Genomic DNA, 17,898 nt, shown 5'->3' with positions numbered 1-17,898 from the left:
ACTGAAGAGATAAAACTACCTAAGATTCGATTTTTTGAAGTTGCATTGGAAAGATAGGAGGACTTTAGATCCAATTTTGAAGTTGTATTGTAGAGATAGAACTACTTACGATCCGATTTTCTGAAGTTGTATTGGAAAGATAGAACAACTTCAAATCCAACTCTGAAATTGCATTGAAGAGATATAAAAACTTCATATTTCAGTGGATAAACTGTATAATTTTTTGTATAATATAGTATGACTTCAATAACTGCCCCAAAAGTAGGTATCTTTAAACTTCCCCTGATTTATCGTAATACTAAAGTGCAAGAAATAAGATAGATTCAACTTCGGATAAGGGTCTGATTTGCCCTTCTACTATCATAAATAAGCTTTATTTACCCTCCGTTTACGTTTTTTATCAAAAATATCCCTATAGTTATACATTAGATTCATATTTACCCTTACGCGTTAAAATGAATTACATTTGCCCTTCGTTATACTTTAAGATCACATTTACCCCTTTACTCTTCAAAAAGGGTTACATTTTCCCTTCGTTATACTTTTTTGATATATTTATCCTTACAATTATACCCTACATTTACCCTCATCCGGTAGATCGCCATGTCCCACCTTTATTTTCTTACATGGGGCCTATGTGGATTTCTTATTCTTTCAATTTAAATATGGTCACCTATTTAAGATAATTTAACTCACTCACCCAATTTAAATAAGACTTCATTAACTTTCTTGTTGTGTAACTTTTTGTAATTTACTTTGGTTACTGCAATAATTGTGAGTTGTATTAGATTAGTGATTTTGAGTTCAAAGTTATTGTTTGTCAATTTGTTGACGCTGCTATAACTATTGTATTTCGTACAATCTTCATAAATGTTGTATTAGGAAATTACTTTTCGTGAATCAATCATGGTCAATTGACCTAGTTTAGACTTTACAGAGTTGTATCGCTACAAACACTTCAAACTATCACTGAGTGATTCATGTCACATAACTCCTAAGTATTAAAGGGAAATAAATTAACATAGACAAAGGTGAAATAATAAAATAAATCAATTAGAGATAACATTATAGTTTCGTTCACTCACTGGCCAAATTTTTCTTACTCTCCGAAAAACATGGAGCTTACACGGATAAGAGAGATGGATGAGTAGGAGTGGGTGGGTGGGTGGGTGGGTGGGTGGCAAGCTGACACGGATAATTGTAAGGATAAATATGTCAAGAAAGTATAACGAAGGGCAAATATAACCATTTTCGAAGAGTAGAGGGGTAAATATGATCCTAAAGTATAATGAAGGGCAAATGTAACTCTTTTAAACGTTTAAGGGGTAAATATGAACCTAATGTATAACGGTAAGGATATTTTTGATAGAAAAATTAAACGGATGATAAATAAGGCCTATTTATGATAGCAGTGGGGCAAATCAGACCCTTATCCGATTCAACTTTAACACGTGCTCATATCTCATCTAAATATTAGTACCATTGTAAATCTGAACCATCTGCTTTCGCTTCAACCTATATCCACTATACTTAAATTATCCGAATCAACGCCATATTTTTATAGATTGTGCAAAATAAAAAAGGCACTAATATAGAATTTAAAAGTGTGGTATAGATGTGGAAGCTCAATATAGCCACAGATGTTGTGAGACCTTATCATTAATTTTACTGTATTTCCTTTCATATTAGGGTAACGAAAATAACCTCATCAAAACCAAAAAGTATTAAAATAAAAGGTACAAGTACGTTTACAAAACAGAAAAATACAAAACTAAAAGTACAAAAATCTAAGTAGTTAGCACACTAGTCACGATTTAAACTATATGATATTAGCATACTAGCGGACAAGATAAAAAATTAAAAAAAAATCATGAATTAGAGTTTCAATCAATAAAAAAGGTTTTGACTTTTAAATTTAATACATCTCAGTTTCTTTTTAAAACTTTTGAGAATTTGGGTATTATATGATGGACTTATTCAACAAATTTTATTTTAATTTGAAAAAGTCTCTAGAACTTACGCCTCACTAAAAAAACGCATCCCGAACAACCGGGCGTATGCCCCGAATTGTTGGGCGTACGCCTCTTGAGACGTTCGCCCCACACCATCGCCTCGGGGAGTTTTTGGTGCGCCTTACTCCAGGGCTCGCCCCGAAAATACCTTTAAAACACTGATCTTGTTAACTATATAAAATTATTTTTGAAATGAAACAATAAAAGAAGAATAACAATATTGCAGAGAAACGTAGAGAGAGAGAGAATTCTTATTGATTAGGGATGAATTACAATGGAATAGAACCCCTCTATTTATAGGAAAAAAGTAACTTAGCCACAAAGTAACAAACCCTAAAATCTCTCTAAAACATAGACATTCACCTTAAATACAATTATATTTATAACACTGCCCCTTGAATGTCTATTCAACAGATAATGTGCCTCGTTAAAACCTTAACTAAAATAAAAATCAGTGGGAAAAAAATTCTAGAGAAGGAAAAAGAGTATACATATCTAACAATACGCCTTTTGGTTGACTCGTTAAAAACCTTGCAAGGAAAACCCGGTGGAAAAAAAACTTGTAAGGAAAAAAGAGTAGAACGAGTATTTACTCTCCATGATGAGAACATCAATTAAGATATTTGAGTCCTTGCATTCCAATCTTGTGCACCATCTTCAAAAAAGTTATTGGTATAGTGATGGTAGGCTATAATTACGTCTTTTAGTTGCTTATCGCACTATAATTTACTGCATTTTAATTGAGTTTGAGTTTTAATCTCTAGTATTATGCACTAATTGTGTGTTTTATGCCTTGTAGGAGTGATTCCGAGCTATGTAGATGTTATGGAATAAATTCAAGCTATTCCGGAGCTTTGAAGTCTGAGTAAAGACCCAAGGATTAAGTTGGGATCGTATTCGGGGATCAACGGACAATAGTGCACTTAACGAGAGAAACGAAGAATTGAGCAGGAGGCCACCCAAGTGTGCGATCGTGCACTAGGCGTGCAAATAGAGCAGTACACTGGCCAAGGTGCGTGGCCATATATGCGAGGACACCTCTAGGTGTGCGGTCGAGCACGTCCTATTTCGGAAATTGTCCTATTTCACGTAGGAAAGGGTGTTTTTATTTAGGCCCGACCTTACTTGGTATATATATATGAAAAAATATTATTTCCAGGACTTTTGGCACATATAAGACCTAAGGAAGAGTGGGAGAAGAGGAAGCACGAGAAATTCATTATTCAATCCTCACTCAAGACACAAGTTTGGACCGTTTTATGTTTTTCTTTACAATAAGCATATTTGTGATGAATTGCTTTATATCTATGGAGTAGTTCTCTTTAGGTTTGAATGAATTTGGTGTATTGATATTGGTTTGTGGATATTAACTCTAGGCTTATGTATTGAATCGTTGTGGATGATTTAATTATTGCATATATATTCAGCTGCTCATGTAATCGAGAGAGTCTTGTGATATCCTTGCATTATATTTTATTGGGTGAATGCAGTAATTCTTTTAGTAATCGAAAGAGACTAGTTGAATTGTTGATTAAACCTAGTTAGGAGGATAATCGAAAGAGATTCTCCTAAAGACCATTCCACTACGAATTCTTGCATATCTTCGCCGAACTTAATTTAGTTCATCTTGTGAGGTTGAGACTTAATCGAGAGAGGAGTTTCTACTAAACGTTTGAAATAATAATTGAGTAAATTTGAGAGACTCACTTGAACATTAGAAGTGAATTATCTACAGGTAAATTTCAAACAATTATCTTATACTTATCCTATCAAAACTCTATTTTCTCCCACTGATAACCGTCTTTGCTTGATTTTTATTCGTTTGTCATTAGTCAATAACCGTAGATTCTTAGTTAATTATAATTTTTAATCACATAATTCTTAATTGTTGATCATCTTGGATAGAAACCAAGCTATTAACTACGAAAATCTTGTTTAACTTCAATCCCTGTAGATACGATATTATATTATACAATATTCGACTAGCGAGCATATTTAAGTGTGTGCTTCGAGCTCGTCATATAGATTTGTTAAACAAACCAGTCATATCAACTTGAACGAATTTATTTCACCTTGAAATCATCATTCCTGATAGAGATGTATTGTCTTCATATGATCTTGTTGGAATCGTCATTTCAATATCTTCACATAGGAGTAAAGACTCTTGCTATCGTATTATCATGCTCATAGTTATAACAAGATACACATGTATACAAATTGCACTTAGAATATGGTACTTCAAAATCAAGAATTATATATGCTTTAAGCGAAACTATATGTTTTTCATATGAAATCAGGTTGCGGGATAATAATAATAATCGCACATGTAACCATCTCATAGATGCATCTTATGTGGTATACTTTCTAGTTCTTTAATATTTACCCATGTGAATTCTCTTTTATATTTGCACAACATGCTTAATTAACATGGCTAAACTAATTATGCTAACTAGATAAATTGTCAATATTGATAAATTTTAGGTTTACACCATGACGTGTACAATTATCAATAAACTCCAAGTTTATTATGATATGGGTTTTTATATCAATAAACTTCTACTTTATTGTGGCATTCTTTTGTTTGTGTAGTACAAACTAGAGAATAAAACAGGTAGCTTTTCACATACATATTACCCCGCTACAAGTTGTAGTAATAAAAGATATTAAATCTTTCCTTTATTTATAGTATCAATATAACCAATCGCTTTCGCGAATACTTTAAAAACTCAATACGTTTTTTTGAGACTTACTACGTCACCATACATTAGTGATAATCAATTTTATTACTCCAAAGTGGTATAATCGGCTCTTCTAAATCTTTCAATTAATTTTGTACTACCACATATTCATCAACATCCATATGGTGCATATCTCTTTCTAGGAGAAAGTTATACCATTATGGTCATGGTCAAAATCATTGTAGGTAAGATATGTTGCTTCTATTACTTTTGCCCTGTAATAATCACATTGCCATAATATTTTGGCATAATCACAATAGGTACGTGATCAATGATCATTCATGCCATAATAATAAAAATATTTTCTTATTTTATCTCAAATCTCTTTCTAGAGATGAGTGTGGCAAATTCACTACCACTAGCACGTTCATATTCTTCCAAGAATGAATATGTAGTCATAAGTCACATGTTGTCATATTCACATCATGAATGGACCATAATCATCTATATGTGATTTATAAAATCCCATGTCAAATCGATGACAAATATTACTTTCACAGAGTGAAAGATTACTTTGAGAATATTTATTATTCTCATTACCACAATGATGATGATTATAATTTGGTCTATTACCACGTCCATATCCATTGATACCTTCACGGTAATAATTTTGTCTTCTTTCAGACTTATCACATACTGCTATCATATTCTCTTAAGGGAAATGGGAATGAAGCAAATTCAATGGGACGGATTTTTACTTCTTGTGCTCATAATCACACATGAATTTGATTATGGCAAGACGTAGAAATTTTACCACTTCGGATGGTTATAGTTTCTCACAAACTCTATTAGAGTTATAATCAAAATTTATTGTCTTTGCTTCTATTTAAAATCAAATGATAGAATTTCAAGAATTTAAAGAGAAAAATAAGATAAAACACTTACCTTAAATCCGGAATAAAGAATTGATTCATGAAGAAAGTTTATGGAACAATTGACAATCATCAGGCTCAATATTATGTGCAAGTTGAGCACCATGTGTATATCCCAAATTAAAATAATTGTTCTCTACTCGATTAAAATAAGTGCCCTTTACTCGATTGTTATTACTACTACTTCAATTAAGAAAACTAAAACTTGAAAAAGAAAACAATATTCTTTCGTGAGTCTCGAGTAATAAGGAAACAATAATATTTTACTTTGAGCTATATACTGGAAATAATATTACTATATTTAATTAAAACGAACTAACACTATTTCATAAAATAAATACTACTACTTGATACTAATGGCTACTACTCATGTAATGAACAATGATTACATTATGTTTATTTTCTAGCTATTACGAATAGGAAAAAATAAAAAAATCAAACTACTCAATCATCTTTAACCACAAATCCATTACCGATCAACTGGTCTATTTTTCTTTCGGGGTGCTCAAAGAAGTCTGTCATATCCAAGTGGGTGATGTCAAATTCATTGTTAGAGACAAAATTAGCTTCAGGGCCTTTATTCTTTAAGGATACTTGATAAAGCTCAACCAAATGTCTTGGTGTACGATAAATATTTGCACAATGTCATTTTCCACCGCAACGATAGCATTCAGTTTCTGAGCCCTTTGCCTTTGGCTTCTCATCTTTCCCTTTCCACTTTTGGTGGTTATTTTTCTTTGGTGGATGATTAACACCAAGAAAATGTCTTCCTTGGCCACGAACAGGGTCACGACCTTTTCTACGCTTAGCATAACAAGAATACACCTCATCCACTTCAGGCAATGGTGTAGACCTAGTGGGTCGATTTTCGTGATTTCTCATGAGCAAATCGTTATTTCGTTCAGCCACAAGGAGAAGAAAAATTAACTCAGAGTACTTCTTGAAACCTTTCTCTCGGTACTGCTGTTGTAAGACCATATTGGAGGCATGAAATGTTGTAAACGTTTTTTCAAGCATATCATAGTCAGTGATACTATCTCCACAGAGTTTCAATTTAGAAGTAATTCTGAACATCGCAGAATTATATTTAGAAACAGACTTAAAGTCTTGGAGCCTCAGATGAACCCAATCATATCGTCCTTGTGGAAGAGTGACCAACTTTAAGTTGTCACATCTTTCCTTTAAGCCATTCCACAAAACAAGTGAATCTTTGACTGTGAGATATTCTATTTTCAATCCTTCATCAAGGTGATGTCGCAAGAAAATCAAGGCCTTAGCACAGTCTTGGGTAGATGCTTTATTTTTATCTTTAATAGCGTCTCCAAGACCCATTGCATCTAAATGGATTTCAACATCTAACACTCATGTTATATAGTTCTTGCCCGAAATTTCAAGGGTAACGAACTTTCTTTTCATAATTAAAAGAGGAGAAAAGGTATATCTTAATCTTCTCAAAGAGCTTATTGAGACGGTAGTGTCTCGTCCTAATAACGTGAAATGAAACAATAAAAGAAGAACAATATTGCAGAAAAAAGTGGAGAAAGAGAATTCTTATTGATATGGGATGAATTACCATAGAATAGAACTCCTCTATTTATAAGAGAAAAGTAACTTAGTCACAAAGTAACAACCCTAAAATTTCACTACAGACACTCAACTTAAATATAATTCTATTTATAACAATTTTCTTTTTCTCATAATTTAGGCCTGTATGGCTGTACCATATCTTCTAATATTATCCCTATGTTCTTTTAGTTGATTTTGAGATCACGGTATATAATTATTGATGATCAGAAGCAGCAAAAACAGTGGAAGAATAATGTTTGGAACGACGTCGTATACAGAAACAAGAGAAGATAGTTCTTATTACATTTCCAAGAACCTCTCCCCTTTCCGGTATCCAGCGTGGTGCCGTTGCTGTTGCTGCTGCGGCGGCATTTCCTATTTGCCGCCGTGAAAATTCGACGCTAATTGCCATTAATGGCCGTGTAATTAATGTAATGATGACTGTTTAATTAACTTAATCAGGCTTTGTTTAAAAGATATAGAAAGAGGGAAAAAATGGGGATAATTTAACAAAGCACCGACGTCAGTATATAAATGAAGCTCAAGCAACGCGTAACTTGTAAACCGCGTAAAGGTCAGCGCCAAAATGACTTCTCTCTGTACTTTTTCTTTGTTTGATCTCTGAATAAGTCCTCTCTGCCTTTGTGCTTGTTTTTGGTGCGAATGAGTCTTTGATTAAACCAAAAACTCAAAATCACCTACCTGCTTTATTTCCGAACTAACGGTGAAGCTTTAGATAGTCGAACAAATTTTTTTAAAAAAATAAATTTTCTTATTTATATATGTGTTTTTTTTTATAATAATTCTGTATAGATTCTGAATGTATAAATTTTATATAGAAAACAAAAATAAGAATCAATATAAATCCAAATTCATACAAAAATTTAACAGTTTCACTTTCGTATTCTGAACATCATTAGTCTTTTGAAATGGAGGAAGACTTCTTTGTCTCAAAAAGAATGAAAGGGTTCAACATTGGGAGAGCTTAATTATCCAACTTTAGAAGTAAAAGTAAATATCAATTTCTTAATTTATTTGGAAATAAAAATTTACATATACAAAAACTATACAAAAGTACTACTACTATCTAACTTTAGAAGTAAAACTAATACGCCATGCAGCTACCCTCATTCTAAAAATGAAAAAGAAAAAACTTCCCCTAGCTAAACTGTTATATTGTCTTCTGGATAACAAGCCACTTGCGCAAAAATTGAGACCTCAATATAACGGTAAGTTTACAACTTTCTCAACACAAGTCGCACTTTTTTTGTGCACATATTAAGAAAAATTATTCATATGAACTGTTGAAGAACACAATGGTACTGTACCACGCTATTCAAACATAATATGAATACACTAAACAAAGGACACATAAAACCTCAGGAAGTATGTTCAAGAGCGGCATATAACTGTCAGTAACACAAATCTCTCAGCAGTTTCAATACTCACATTGTGGAAAGGCTCAAATTACATTGTGTACACAAAATTAGAGAATGCCTAAGATGTTTTTTCTTCATCCGTGATCCATTGAGGAAAGCTCGGTCTTGATGAATCAATTCTGATAAGATGCTCATCCTCTGCGCCAGAATCATCACTCGAGTCCACTCTTGCGTGACTTTCTTCTATTGGTTCGCTTGGAAGTTGTATACGGATATCTTTATTCTCTCCTTGTGCTTGACCATTCTTTCGCAATGTAGTAGATCCTTCAGATCTCACAGAGACAAGTCTTTGTGCGCGATTTGATGGAAATTCTGGATAAGACTGACTGTGAGAGGTTTTAGCTTCACCAATTCTAGGAAAACTTCTGGCACGCCTTTTTGTGTCGCTTATCTAATAACCAAAAAGAGCAAGTTATCTTAGAGGCCAATATTGTAAAACCGGTGATTTCAACTGAATGCAACTTGAAGATGAACCAAACAAGAAGCGTCTCTTCAAAGCCCATATTGGTGGTTACAACCCCAGGGAACAGGAAGGAGGGGGGGGGATAGAGGTGAGAAAGTAGGAGAAATCATAATCTTAACAAACAATATCCGCAGGTGTACTTCACTCCACAGTTGAATATAGTAATAGCGCAAAATGGCCAGTCCCATGTACATCCATTAGTAGATGTTTAAGGGCTTTAGACTTAACAGAGTTAGAAAACATGATTGGATTGATCAGTACCAGAGCAGATGATGTAGCGTGCCAGGCATGGGTAACTTGGGCACGATATCTTTCCAACTTAGACACCTTGCGGACAGGGAAGACATATCGTGTCCATCTAACTAATGTACAGTTCAAATAGAACTGTTCTAAAAAGACTCAAGTCCCCCATAGTGTGAAAATCACTTGCTCTCAGGTGAACAATGTGCCTCCAGGACCTCCAGTATACATCAAATATATTGACTACTGGGAAAGAGCGTAAGCATATCCTAAGAGGTAAAGTTTATTTTAAAAAATCTCATGAACACTTTGTGCAAAGAAGTTTGCTTTAATTGAGCCAGTATATATCCTACGTATGTTAAGAAACTTAAAAGTAGACAAACAGTATTCTTGCATCTGTGATCTTCATATTCTATGTGCAGTCACATCCTCGGGCTCAAACCCAGATATATAGGAGTGTACATTAAGTTGACCAACAGAGAGAACATATCAACTTGTGATAAATACCTACAACATTAAGAACTTTAGGGTATGCTCTCCTAGGAGAACACCATATAGGTACTGGAATGTGGTTAAAATAGGTAGGCGCGGTTTTTCATCACATAGCCAGCTGGGAATGAGAAACAAGGTTTATTTCATCATGGATTAGTGTGGGTGAAAGTTATTGCACCACATCGACACCCAATATGGTGCTGAAGTTTAGGAATTAGTTCTGTTTTCCTGTATATATTTATTACTATAAATGCTGTAACATATTATACAACATAATACGAGTGAAAATATTCTCTTCCATTCAAATCTTCACTTTCCTTTCTATACTAGTTTCTTTATTCAAATTATTTATCAATCTCAGGCTTATTAAGTATAAGGACATGGCATGCTCCATCAAACAGTACACAGTAATCTGGCGTAATTGATACGCTGTTTTGAGTAGTTGCTCCATTCCCCAAAGCCTAACATTTAAGTAAACTCTGTTACGGGCCCTTGCTTCGACGCAGAGGTTTGGTGACGGACTAAGTTGCAAAATGGTCTTTAAAATCATACTTGTGAGAAGGCACGGGAGAAAATATGTTATTGATATATTGAATGAATGAATAATATTACACAAGAGGTCCTTATTTATAGCTATACTATACAAGGACATACTACTCCTCTACCAATGTGGGACAATACTACACTATATACATGTTGTAAATTAATACTCCCCCTCAAGCCGGTGCATACAAATCATATGTACCGAGCTTGTTACATATATAACTAATACGAGGACCAGTGAGAGACTTGGTGAAAATATCTGCAAGTTGATTATTTGACCTCACAAACTTTGTAGCAATCTCTCCTGAAAGTATCTTTTCTCTGACGAAGTGACAATCAATCTCAATGTGTTTAGTTCTCTCATGTAACACCGGATTTGATGCAATATGAAGGGCAGCTTGATTATCGCGCACAAGTTCCATCCGACTGATTTCACCAAATTTCAACTCCTTGAGCAATTGTTTGGTCCAGACTAGCTCACATGTTGCCATAGCCATTGCTCGATATTCTGCTTCTGCACTAAACCGAGCAACTACATTCTGTTTCTTGCTCTTCCAGGACACCAAATTTCCTCCTACTAAAACACAATATCCAGACGTAGAACGTCTATCAGAAGGTGATCCTGCCCAATCAGCATCTGAGTATCCAATGATCTGCTCATGACTTGCCTGGAGCCGATTTTATATATCGAATAATGCGGACAACTGTATCCTAATGACTATCACAGGGAGAATTCATAAACTGACTTACAACACTCACAGGATAGGAAATGTCGGGTCTAGTCACTGTGAGATAATTTAATTTTCCAACCAGCCGCCTATAGCTTGCAGGATCGCTAAGCAGCTCCCCCTGTCCTGGCATAAGTTTAGAATTCGGATCCATCGGAGTGTCAACAGGTCTGCAACCTATCATCCCCGTCTCTTCAAGAATGTCTAAAGCATATTTTCTTTGAGAAATAACAATACCTGAGCTAGACTGGGCAACCTCAATACCCAGAAAGTACTTCAATCTGCCTAGATCCTTAGTTTGGAAGTGCTGGAAGAGATGCTGCTTCAGGTTGGTAATACCATCCTGATCATTGCCAGTAATAACAATATCATCAACATAGACTACCAGATAAATACAGAGACTTGAAGCAGAGTGCCGATAAAATACAGAGTGATCAGCTTCACTACGAATCATGCCAAACTCCTGGATAACCGTGCTGAACTTACCAAACCAGGTTCGAGGAGACTGCTTTAGACCATAAAGTGACCGACGCAAGCGACATACAAGGCCACGAGACTCCCCCTGAGCAACAAAACCAGGTGGTTGCTCCATATAAACCTCATCCTCAAGATCACCGTGAAGAAAGGCATTTTTAATGTCCAGCTGATAGAGGGGCCAATGACGAACCGCAGCCATGGATAGAAAAAGGCGGACTGAAGCCACTTTAGCCACGGGAGAGAAGGTATCACTGTAATCGAGCCCAAATATCTGAGTATATCCTTTGGCAACAAGACGGGCCTTAAGTTGATCAATCTGTCCATCGGGACCAACTTTGACTGCATAAACCCAACGACAACCAATAGTAGATTTACCTGAGGGAAGAGGAACAAGCTCCCAAGTACCACTTGTATGTAAAGCAGACATCTCGTCACCCATAACCTGTCGCCATCCTGGATGAGACAACGCTTCACCTGAAGACTTAGTGATGGAAACCGAGGACAAAGAAGATATAAAAGCATAATGGGGAGATGACAGACGATGATAGCTCAAACCGACATAATGAGGATTAGGGTTAAGTGTGGTCCTTATACCTTTCCGAAGTGCAATCGGTGTACTAGAAGCAGGGTCCGCAGCAGGAGCAGGGTCAGGTGCAGGACGAGAACCAGTTGGGCCTGATGGAGGACGCAAACGACGATGATAAGTCAAGAGTGGTGTTCCAGTGGCCGGGGAACTAGGGGGAACAACACTAGACTCCTCAACGGTTGGTATGGATGAAAACTCTGTGGTCGAAGGGTGGAGGAGGAGCTATAGTAAACTCCTCAAAGGTCGGTATAGGTAAGACCTCAGATATATCATGGTGGTCAGCAGAGGTAAAGAAAGGTTTAGACTCAAAAAAAGTGACGTCAGTTGACATAAGGTACCTACAAAGATCTGGAGAATAACAACGATATCCCTTCTGAACACGAGAATAACCAAGGAAGACACACTTGAGAGCACGGGGAGCTAACTTATCTTTCCCAGGGGCTAAGTTATGAACAAAACACGTGCTCCCAAAAACACGAGGTGGAAGAGAGTATAAGGGTGACTGGGGAAACAATACTGAATGCGGAATCTGATTCTTGATGGGAGATGAAGGCATCCGATTAATCAAATAACAAGCTGTGAGAACTGCATCGCCCCAAAAACGCAACGGAACACGAGATTCAATTAGAAGTGTGTGAGCAGTCTCAATAAGGTACCTATTCTTTCTCTCAGCAACCCCATTTTGCTGAGGGGTATAAGGACAAGATGTCTGATGAATAATTCCCTGAGAAGTCATAAACTGCTGAAATTGAGAAGATAAATATTCTAAGGCATTATCACTGCGAAAAATGCGAATAGAAACACCAAATTGGTTTTTGATTTCAGCACAGAAACTCTGGAATATAGAAAATAACTCAGAACGATCTTTCATTAAGAAAAGCCAAGTACATCTTGAATAATCATCAATGAAACTGACAAAGTAACGAAATCCCAAGGATGAACTGACTCTACTAGGACCCCATATATCAGAATGAACTAAGGAGAAGACAGACTCTGCATGACTCTCAACACTACGCGAAAAGGAGGCTCGGGTATGTTTCCCAAGTTGACACGACTCACAATCTAATGTAGACAAACTAGATAAACTAGGCACCATCTTCTGAAGTTTGGATAAACTCGGATGTCCTAAACGTCTGTGGATTAGATCTGGAGGATCTGTAACTAGACATGTTGTGGAAGGACTGAGTGAGTTAAGGTAGTAAAGGCCTTCTGATTCACGTCCTGTACCAATTGTCTGTCCCGTACTGCGGTCCTGCATAATAAAAGAATCGTCAATAAAGTATATACCACAATGGAGGGCACGAGTCAAACGACTAACAGATGCAAGACTAAAAAGAACAGCCAGGGACATAAAGAACGGAATCTAGGGTGATAGAAGACAAGGGATTAGCTTGTCCAACTCCTTTTGCCTTAGTTTGACATCCACTGGCTAAAGTAACAGTGGGAAGAGACTGTGAATATACAATATTTGACAAAAGTGATATATTACCAGAGATGTGATCAGAAGCGCCGGAGTCCATGACCCATGGGCCAAGAGTGCTAGACTGGAAAACACAAGCAAAAGAATTACCAGAAACAGAAGTATCAGTCTGAGCAACTGAGGCTACTTGTGGAGATGTCTGCTTACTTGCTCGATACTGAAGGAGCTCATTATATTCTTCTTTAGATAAAGAAAATCCTTGGTTACCTGGAGTCTCGGTCTGAGCAATGTAAGCATTTTTGGGTGGACGACCATGTAAGGAATAACACATTTCACGAGTGTGTCCAAGTTTGTGACAATAAGAACACTTGGGTCTAGATCTTCCAAAACGACCTCCTCCTCGTCTATGCTCCATAGTTTGAGATGCCCGAACATCCATTGTCTGGGATGCAAGAACAGAGGAATCAAGTATCTGTGATGAGATCACTGGTGGACTTGGTGCTGCAGCAAGGCGGAGTAATCGAGAGAATAATTCATCAACTGTCGGGACAGACGGACTAGCCAAAATCTGGTCGCGTACTGAATCAAAATCATTAGGAAGTCCAGCGAGGGTAAGAACGAGAAACATCTTCTGTCGTTGCTCTTGTTGTTTTTCCACACTAGCCGAAACTGGCATCAACTTCTCAAATTCCTCCATGACTGCCTGTACTTGACCCAAGTAAGTAGACATATCCAATTCCTGCTTCTTTAAGTTTGTCATCTGTGATATCACATCATAGAAGCGAGATATGTCATTAGTGTATAAGGTGCGTGCCTTTGCCCAAACCAAATAACATGTCTGGAATGGACGAAACAAGGGCATCAACTTGAAATCAATAGATCGCCACAAGATGCTACATAACTGAGCATCGATTTTTGCCCAAAGTGCAATTGCCTTTTCATCTCCATCGCTAGACTGTTTGATTAGATGATCTTGAACACCTTGACCTCTACACTATAACTCGACAGATGAAGCCCAACTATACCATAACTCGACAGATGAAGCCCAAGCTAAGTAGTTTGAACCTCCCATTAAAGGTTCCGAGGTAATAATAGCACTAGAATTTCCAGAACTCATGTTTCTAGACCCAAAAGCATCAAATCCCAAAGACATTGTTGCAAATTATTACCAGATAGGAGAAAGAATCAACTGTAATCCACTGAAACAGTGTACGGAAACACAGAAACAGAATACTGAACTGTAGCGCCGGAATCTACTGTAGCTGCCGGAATCTATTGTAGCTGTCGGAATAGTACTGTAGCTACCGGAAAAAGCTCAAAGTTGTCGGAATGAAATGAAAATAGTAGGGGTAGGATCGGAATTACCAGGCGACCCAACTGTTCTGAAGGAAGATTTTCAAAAAATGGCCGGAAGTGGTCGTACGCGCCGGCGCGTGAGCTCACGCGCGTGAGCTTTTGGTGGCGCGTGAGGCTGCTTCTGCCGGAGTTGTTCACTGGGGTTTGGTCGCCGGACAGTGACGACTCTTGTGGTAGTGTTGGATTTTGCACAACACTGACAGAAATGAACCAGATAGAAAACAACCTTAAAAAATACTGATTTCTCTTTCCCGAAATCGCTGAAATTTATGCACAGCGATAAGTCTCTCACAATTGCTCTAATACCATGTGAGAAGGCACGGGAGAAAATATGTTATTGATATATTGAATGAATGAATAATACTACACAAGAGGTCCTTATTTATAGCTATACTATACATGGACATACTACTCCTCTACCAATGTGGGACAATACTACACTATATACATGCTGTAAATTAACAATACTCAAAGAATATCTAAAAGAATTCAGTTCCTACTAACCATGCTACCATAGATGCTTAGCTGCATTGCCCGAGTAGACATATTGGTTTCATGCTGACCAGTCTGCTCCACATCCTGTCTATGTTGCATAGCCTTGTAACTATTTTCTGGCCAGCTCATTAAACCACTGTGCTCTCTACTAAAAGACCTTGAGGGATGATCAATTGAGTTTGATAATAGCGAAGACGATCTTCTCTGGAGACCCCTGCCTGTTAGAAATCCCGCAATATCAAACATAATCACCCTTGCCCTTGTCTCAACTTGATACCAAGAAGGTTGATGAGAAAAACTAGCTGTATGGACACCTAATAATGAGCCAAAAAATAGAAATTAATTAGAATTCTCTGAGATGAGGCTATGAATCAGAGGATTTGTGCAAGTAACCAAAGCTCTACGTACTATCAATTTCTGAAGCAAAATTGTTTAGTGCATATATGCAAACCATGCCAACCTTAGAGAATAAAATTGCCAAGCACCAAAAAAACCAAAGGAGAAAAAATTATTTTTAACAAACATGTATGTTTCTAATCAAAGGCCATATGGCTACATATAACCAAAATATCAGCATTCCCCCCAATACAAAGAGAGGGGTACAGCAGAAGTGCAGTTAAAGGGGTAACAAGCAACCTGATGCCTCTGTGTTGTGGAAGCTTTGTTGTTCCCAAGAGGAAGGCAGTAATGGTGCAGGGGCTGAAAGAAGCTCTTCATGTGAACCATGAGCTTTAACAAACCCCTCCAACAGAAAACCAATGGAATGGTGAGGCAATTCGAAACTTTCCCCTCTTATGTATACGCTCATAGTTGACCTTTCTGCAACCAGAGCTCTCATATCTTGCATTGTCGTCTTTTCAAACATTTGAGGAAGCAAGATTTTTGCAAGAACAAGTGCACTTTCCTGCAGACACCGAGATAACCTGTGTGATCCACTACTTCAGAAAGACCTAAATTCTAGTTACTCCCTATGTTCCATTTTATGTAGCACTCTTTCCAGTCTGTTGCGAAAAGGATGACATCTTTCTACATTGAAAAATAATTTAACTTTAAATTTCTCATTTTATCCTTAATGACATGGTTTTATAGCCACATAAATATCATGGAAGGCTTAACACCACAAGTTTCAAAAGTCAAACACCATGCCGAGTCAAATACCGCCACATTAATTGTAATGGAGGGAGTAATACAAACCAGTAAAGAGAGATTTCACTTGGTTGTCAAGAGCTTTCGCTTTGAAATTTCAGAATGTATCTTTTAGCCTCACTATCATATCCCATTGGTTACCTATTTTATTTTTACTTGGTGAAGCCATTAGCTTATGGTAAAGCCTTAATACAATATTCTGTAGGTTTTACGTATTTCTGGTTCTAGAAAGTGAGAACACAGTTTGTCCAATTTTTTTTCTTAAACCAATATATTATAGAGCTCATAATGTACGCGCAAATTCTCCAGATCCATAGTACATTGAACGCGAAAACTTGACAATCTTTACCTCCTGACAGGGCACTATGTTCTGCAAGAAAGAAACTATAGTTCTGTATATATGGTAAGTCTTTCCGCATTGGTCTGTAGCATTAGAGATACCTATGACTTGTCAAATACTACTTGTCTTTGTAAGACATCAAATGACCCTATCTTTATTGAGCTTTAAGGATTTATTCACAGAGAAAAGGTGACCTCTTTGGAAGTGTTTGAAAAATTAGGGTGCATATCCTCAGGCAGAATGCAACATCAGAAAGAAAGAGCCTTTGAGTATCATTGAAAATTATTCAAGGTGATATCAGTTCCTTTTCTTTGGATAGATAAGCAAAAAAAAAAATGTAGGAAAAGGGCAACACAGAAAAGAGCAGTTTTTTTAAAATTTTATTTTTTTCATTTCTATCTGGTCTAAAGATGAAAAGCCTTATCTAAAATCACTATCACTCAATTGGAGCAATTCTAGACCTTAATATAATTAATCTGTGCTTGTTGAGATGTGCTTGAGTTCTTTGTTTTCTTCAGTGTAAGAAGAATAGTAGAAGAACCATGCAGTATGTGAAAAATGTCAATGTTAGGAACCAAAAATCTCTTCTTTCTCTTTTCTTTACTCAGTATATTCTTTCACTAGTTGGAGAGTCCAAGTGCTATTTTCAACCATACCAATAATGACAAGAGAAAGATGAGTTAAGCATACACATATTTATGGAAGCTAAAATGGTTATAAATGATGATCATTCAAAATACCTGCCAAAAGAAATCTTCTATAGCGGGATCAAATCTGAGAGCAGTAAGTATCTTCTCACTATCAACAGAAAAGCAGAGAACCACCGAGTCCGTTACAATGTCACAAATGTAAGGCTTTCCCACAAGCACTTCATATAAACCTAGTGTACTCCCATGTGAGAAAGTTGGATGCAATAGATGCTTATTCCTTGCACTCTTACTTGACCACTATCAAACAGGACATCATATTTTCAGAAATGTTTCTG

General features: G+C 36.6%; 2 protein-coding genes across 3 annotated transcripts in view; both read right to left on the bottom strand.

The window, feature by feature from the left end:
- Positions 1-6,267: 6,267 nt before the first annotated feature.
- On the bottom strand, positions 6,268-7,600 carry LOC138901761 (uncharacterized). Its single transcript, XM_070189550.1, has 2 exons — positions 7,493-7,600; positions 6,268-6,801 (listed from the first exon to the last, which is right to left on the bottom strand). Exons 1-2 carry the CDS (start codon positions 7,598-7,600, stop codon positions 6,268-6,270), a joined length of 642 nt encoding a protein of 213 aa, XP_070045651.1.
- A 790-nt stretch (positions 7,601-8,390) lies between these two features.
- LOC104092187 (sodium/hydrogen exchanger 8) overlaps positions 8,391-17,898 on the bottom strand; it is a 40,599-nt gene continuing 31,091 nt past the window's right edge. The window contains exons 20-23 of one of the 2 annotated variants that reach the window (XM_070188135.1): positions 17,654-17,860; positions 16,064-16,331; positions 15,437-15,741; positions 8,391-9,018 (exon numbers count right to left, since the gene is read on the bottom strand). In XM_070188135.1, the coding sequence (XP_070044236.1) occupies positions 8,686-9,018; positions 15,437-15,741; positions 16,064-16,331; positions 17,654-17,860 (1,113 nt within the window). In that variant the 3' untranslated portion in view covers positions 8,391-8,685. The remainder of the gene's footprint in view (positions 9,019-15,436; positions 15,742-16,063; positions 16,332-17,653; positions 17,861-17,898) is intronic. The other variant, XR_011411905.1, reaches the window with a different exon arrangement.

The sequence above is a fragment of the Nicotiana tomentosiformis genome, chromosome 11 (assembly GCF_000390325.3).
Source record: "Nicotiana tomentosiformis chromosome 11, ASM39032v3, whole genome shotgun sequence".
NCBI lineage: Eukaryota > Viridiplantae > Streptophyta > Magnoliopsida > Solanales > Solanaceae > Nicotiana > Nicotiana tomentosiformis.
Note: the sequence above shows the minus strand (reverse complement) of the source record. Positions and strands in the feature narration are given on the sequence as shown.

What these genes read in the sequence shown, in the direction of transcription:
- LOC138901761 (XM_070189550.1), bottom strand. Translation starts at nt 7,600, where the DNA reads ATGGCAATTAGCGTCGAATTTTCACGGCGGCAAATAGGAAATGCCGCC. An exon ending in GGGGAGAGGTTCTTGGAAAT is followed by an intron (nt 6,802 to 7,492) that starts GTAATAAGAACT and finishes AATGGCTTAAAG; the next exon opens with GAAAGATGTGACAACTTAAA.